Source organism: Nerophis lumbriciformis, linkage group LG24 (genome assembly GCF_033978685.3).
Source record: "Nerophis lumbriciformis linkage group LG24, RoL_Nlum_v2.1, whole genome shotgun sequence".
In the NCBI taxonomy this organism is placed as follows: domain Eukaryota; kingdom Metazoa; phylum Chordata; class Actinopteri; order Syngnathiformes; family Syngnathidae; genus Nerophis; species Nerophis lumbriciformis.
Genome location: NC_084571.2, coordinates 17067042 through 17073516, shown reverse-complemented (window position 1 = coordinate 17073516; position 6475 = coordinate 17067042). Strand labels below are relative to the sequence as shown.

At 39.2% G+C, this 6475-nt stretch overlaps 1 protein-coding gene across 2 annotated transcripts in view; it reads right to left on the bottom strand.

The window, feature by feature from the left end:
• Positions 1-2024: 2024 nt before the first annotated feature.
• The window catches only part of LOC133620308 (uncharacterized protein C7orf57 homolog), a 72220-nt gene continuing 67769 nt past the window's right edge, over positions 2025-6475 (bottom strand). For both annotated transcript variants that reach the window (XM_061981698.2, XM_061981700.2), the window contains one exon: positions 2025-2230. In XM_061981698.2, the coding sequence (XP_061837682.1) occupies positions 2125-2230 (106 nt within the window). In that variant the 3' untranslated portion in view covers positions 2025-2124. The remainder of the gene's footprint in view (positions 2231-6475) is intronic.

The following is a 6475-nucleotide window of genomic DNA, read 5'->3' as shown; positions in this document are numbered from 1 at the left end:
CAGGACAACCAACGAAGAAGACATGTCCAAACCACACGCCAGTGAACAAAAAATGATACCTAAAATAATTTCGTTTGGGTATAAAAATTACGAGGTGGTCAACACAAAACGGTTTGCAGTATGCAACACATGCGGTTCGAAAATTACTGATGGAGAGGAAACAACTTCCAACTTCGTCCGGCATTTGAAGTTGCACAAAGAACGGTAAGTTTTGAATGTAAGATAACGTTTATTGGCTAAGTAACGTGACTTTTATTTGCTGTGTAGTTAAATCAGTGAGGCTGTAAACTCACTGCTAACGTTATAACGTTATTGCAAACACGGGAATCTGTTGCAGTTCACTACCTTATTCATACTTTTTGTTCAGTGATTTTTTTTAAGCAGGGTTACGTTAGTCAATATATCACACGTAACGTTAGACGGCGGTCAGCAGCACCGCGTATTTTAGCCACCTAAAAAAAGACAAAAATAGTAAAATAAAGGTCAGTTAAAATGTATACTATATTATGAATATGTGTACCGTTTTAGCTAGCTTTCTGACATACTGTTGGTTGTTTACCTCAGTGGTCCCCAACCACCGGGCCGCGGCCCGGTACTGGTCCGTGGATCGATTGGTATCGGGCCGCACAAGAAATAATTTTTTTTTTTTCTTCTTTTTTTAATTAAATCAACATAAAAAACACAAGATACACTTACAAGTCGTGCACCAACCCAAAACAACTCTCTCCCCCCTTTTGTTCTGGGCTTTGAACATGAAGACTCTTCCTTCACTGTTCCGAGTGGCCATGAGAGTCTTGGCAGTGCCTGCCTCCAGTGCTCCAGTGGAGCGAGTTTTCAGCCATGGTGGCATCATACTACGCCCCCATCGTGCACAAATGACTGACAGACTCTTGGCTAATTTGGTCTTTTGCAAATGCAATGCAGCATAGGGCCCTGACATATAAAAAGTACAACTTTTTTGTTATGTTCACGTATATGTCATGTTTTTTCAATGTTAACACTTTTGTACAAATAAGTACATTTGAACTTTATTTTTCAATGTGTTTGTTCTGTAAAGGAATGAGTTAATGTTTAAAATGACTGGTTAATAGTGCTATTATAAAGTGCAATGTCAGCACAATTTTCTTTCCTGCAATTTAAAATGCACTTGTTTTAATAAATAAATACAGCGTTTGAAAAGCATACACAATCTGTGTTAATATATTAGTCTGTGGTTAAAAGGACTTGAAAGGACTCGAAACTCAAAATGCAGGACTTAGGACTTGACTTGAGACTTTCCAGTCTTGACTTTGGACTTGACTCGGGGCTTGTCTGTCTTGACTCGGGACTTGACTCGGACTTGAGGGCAAAGACTTGAGACTTACTTTTGACTTGCAAAACAATGACTTGGTCCCACCTCTGCTTCATAAAAATGACATTTTCATTGAAAGGATATTTGTATCCCCTCAAGTGTACTTACATTGTACATTGTACTACAATACAGTGTACTTGCATTGTACATTCTACTACAATACAGTGTACTTACATTGTACATTGTACTACAATACAGTGCACTTGATTTACGTGGACCCCGACTTAATCAAGTTGAAAAACTTATTCGGGTGTTACCATTTAGTGGTCAATTGTACGGAAAATGTACTGTACTGTACACTCTACTAATAAAAGTTTCAATCAATCAATCAAAAAAACCTTGTATTACAATATACTTCATAGTACTTGTATTCTACCTTGTACTACAATATACTTCATAGTACTTGCATTGTACCTTTTATTACAATATACTTCATAGTACTTGCATTGTACCACAATATACTTCATAGTACTTGCATTGTACCTTGTACTACATTATTATCATTTACTACAATATACTTAATAGTATTTGTATCCTACCTTGTACTACAATATACTTCAGTGTACTTGCATTGTACCTTGTACTACAATATACTTCATATAGTACTCACAAAGAGGAATGTCATTGTTCAATGTGTTTTTTTTTGCAAAGCAATACAAAGTATTTTCCTGAAGGGTTTTAGGTCCTTTAATGAGTTGTGATGAAATCAATAATCAATATTTACAGTAATTTTAGGTCCTTTAATGAGTTGTGATGAAATCAATAATCAATATTTACAGGACTGAGTCACATGACTCCACAGCTGTTTTGTCGTCGTCTGCGTAACCAAAACTCAACAACTTGGACATGTTGACTGGAGACGTTTTCATGGTGGAGTTTCTGTGGGAACATGAACAATAGTGAGATGGAGCCTATCCCACTTGTATTAACCCTCATCGTAGTGAGATGGAGCCTATCCCACTTTTATTAACCCTCATTGTAGTGAGATGGGGCCTATCCCACTTTTATTAAACCTCATTGTAGTGAGATGAGCCTATCCCACTTTTATTAACCCTCATCGTAGTGAGATGGAGCTTATCCCACTTTTATTAACCCTCATCGTAGTGAGATGGAGCCTATCCCACTTTTAGTAACCGTCATCGTAGTGAGATAGTGCCTATCCCACTTGTATTAACCCTCATCGTAGTGAGATGGAGCCTATCCCACTTTTATTAACCCTCGTTGTAGTGAGATGGGGCCTATCCCACTTTTATTAAACCTCATTGTAGTGAGATGAGCCTATCCCACTTTTATTAACCCTCATCGTAGTGAGATGGAGCCTATCCCACTTTTATTAACCCTCATCGTAGTGAGATGGAGCATATCCCACTTTTAGTAACCGTCATCGTAGTGAGATGGAGCCTATCCCACTTTTATTAACCCTCATCGTAGTGAGATGGAGCCTATCCCACTTTTATCAACCCTCATCGTAGTGAGATGAGCCTATCCCACTTTTATTAACCCTCATCGTAGTGAGATGAGGCTATCCCACTTTTATTAACCCTCATCATAGTGAGATGAGCCTATCCCACTTTTATTAACCCTCATCGTAGTGAGATGAGCCTATCCCACTTTTATTAACCCTCATCGTAGTGAGATGAGCCTATCCCACTTTTATTAACCCTCATTGTAGTGAGATGAGCCTATCCCACTTTTATTAACCCTCAACGTAGTGAGATGGAGCCTATCCCACTTTTATTAACCCTCATCGTAGTGAGATGGAGCCTATCCCACGTTTATTAACCCTCATCGTAGTGAGATGGAGCCTATCCCACTTTTAGTAACCGTCATCGCAGTGAGATGGAGCCTATCCCACTTTTATTAACCCTCATTGTAGTGAGATGGAGTCTATCTCACTTTTATTAACCCTCATTGTAGTGAGATGGAGCCTATCCCACTTTTATTAACCCTCATTGTAGTGAGATGGAGCCTATCCCACTTTTATTTTATTAACCCTCATTGGGGTCACTAGTGAGATGGAGCCTATCCCACTTTTATTGAACCCTCATTGTAGTGAGATGGAGCCTATTCCACTTTTATTAACCCTCATTGTAGTGGGATGGAGCCTATCCCAATTTTATTTTATTAACCCTCATTGGGGTCACTAGTGAGATGGAGCCTATCCCACTTTTATTAACCCTCATCGTAGTGAGATGGAGCCTATCCCACTTTTATTTTATTCCTCATTGCTGTCACTAGTGAGATGGAGCCTATGCCAGCTTTGTACACCTGGACTGCTCAGCAGCCAAACACAAGCAATCACACCTGTGGACCATTCACTTTTATAAATGTACAAACCCCAAAAGCAGTGAAGTTGTCACTTTGTGTAAATGGTAAATAAAAAGAGAATACAATGATTTGCAAATCCTTTTCAACTTATATTCAATTGAATAGACTGCAAAGACAAGATATTTCATGTTCACACTGAGAAACTTTGTTATTTTTTGCAAATATTAACTCATTTGGAATTTGATGCCTGCAACATGTTTCAAAAAAGCTGGCACAAGTGGAAAAAAAGAGTGAGAAAGTTGAGGAATGCTCATCAAAGACTTATTTAGAACATCCCACAGGTGAACAGGCTAATTGGGAACAGGTGGGTGCCATGATTGGGTATAAAAGCAGCTTCCATGAAATGCTCAGTCATTCACAAACAAGGACGGGGTGAGGGTCACCACTTTGTCAACAAATGCCTGAGCAACATTTCTCAACCAGCTATTACAAGGAATTTAGGGATTTCACCATCTACGCTCCGTAATATCATCAAAAGGTTCTGAGAATCTGGAGAAATCACTGCACGTAAGCCACGATATTACGCACCTTGATCCCTCAGGCAGTACTGCATCAAAAAGCCACATCAGTGTGTAAAGGATATCACCACATGGGCTCAGGAACACTTCAGAAGTGTGTGTGCATAATTGTGTGTGTGTGTGTGTGTGTGTGTGTGTGTGTGCATGCATGATTGTGTGTGCGTGTGTGTGTGTGTGTGTCTGTCTGTGTGTTGTGTGTGTGTGTGTCTGTGTGTGTCTGTCTGAGTGTGTGTGTGTCTGTCTGTGTGTGTGTCTGTCTCTGTGGGTGTGCGTGCATATATGCGGGTCTGTGTGTGTGTGTGTGTGTGTCTGTCTGTGTGTGTGTGCGTGTACGTGTGTGTCTGTCTGTCTGTCTGTGTGTGTGTCTGTGTGTGTGTGTGTGTGTGACATAACAATCCTGTAGAGTTGAGTGTGTTTTCTAGTGAGAAGGAAGTGTAATGAATGAGTGGTGTGAAGATCACCATGGAAGATGTTTACACATTTAGTAAGTTTCTATGCACTCCATGAGTCTAATTGCTCCAATAATTCACAGTTGTAGTATCCTTGTGAGTGCAGTGTGCCTGTCCTACACCAGGGGCCGACATGTCATCTTCTTTATGAACACAATAGAAGATGGTCATGCTAGTAACTTCAAAGCTAACAGGTAAATACAACTTTCCACTGCTAGGTCATGTTTAAATGTGTTAGCATCCTCACACACACACACAACATGTTTGAATGTGTTGTTAGCATCATCACACACACAACATGTTTGAATGTGTTGTTAGCATCATCACACACACACAACATGTTTGAATGTGTTTTTAGCATCATCACACACACACAACATGGTTGAATGTGTTGTTAGCATCATCACACACACAAACACAATGTTTCAATGTGTTGTTAGCATCATCACACACATACACAACATGTTTGAATGTGTTGTTAGCATCATCACACACACAAAACATGTTTGAATGTGTTGTTAGCATCATCACACACACACATGTTTGAATGTGTTGTTAGCATCATCACACACACAACATGTTTGATTGTGTTGCTAGCATCATCACACACACACACATTTGAATGTGTTGTAAACATAATCACACACACACACACAATGTTTGAATGTGTTGTTAGCATCATCACACACACATGTTCGAATATGTTGTTAGCATCATCACACACAACATGTTTGGATGTGTTGTTAGCATCATCACACACACAACGTGTTTGGATGTGTTGTTAACATCATCACACACACAACATGTTTGAATGTATTGTTAGCATCATCACACACACAACATGTTTGAATATTTGTTAGCATCATCACACACAACATGTTTGGATGTGTTGTTAGCCTCATCACACACACAACGTGTTTGGATGTGTTGTTAGCATCATCACACACACAACCTGTTTGAATGTGTTGTTAGCATCATCACACACACAACATGTTTGAATGTGTTGTTAGCATCATCACACACACACACACAACATGATTGGATGTGTTATTAGCATCATCACACACACATGTTTGAATGTGTTGTTAGCATCATCACACACAAAACATTTTTTAATGTGTTGCTAGCATCATCACACACACACACATTTGAATGTGTTGTTAGCATCATCACACACACACATGTTTGAATGTGTTGTTAGCATCATCACACACACAACATGTTTGAATATGTTGTTAGCATCATCAGACACACAACATAATTGGATGTGTTGTTAGCATCATCACACACACAACGTGTTTGGATGTGTTGTTAGCATCATCACACACACAACATGTTTGAATGTATTGTTAGCATCATCACACACACAACATGTTTGAATATGTTGTTAGCATCATCACACACACAACATGTTTGGATGTGTTGTTAGCATCATCACACACACAACGTGTTTGGATGTGTTGTTAGCATCATCACGCACAACATGTTTGAATGTGTTGCTAGCATCATCACACACACAACATGTTTGAATGTGTTGTTAGCATCATCACACACACAACATGTTTGAATATGTTGTTAGCATCATCACACACACAACATGTTTGAATGTATTGTTAGCATCATCACACACACAACATGCTTGAATATGTTGTTAGCATCATCACACACACAACATGTTTGGATGTGTTGTTAGCATCATCACACACACAACGTGTTTGGATGTGTTGTTCGCATCATCACACACACAACATGTTTGAATGTATTGTTAGCATCATCACACACACAACATGTTTGAATGTGTTGTTAGCATAATCACACACACAACATGT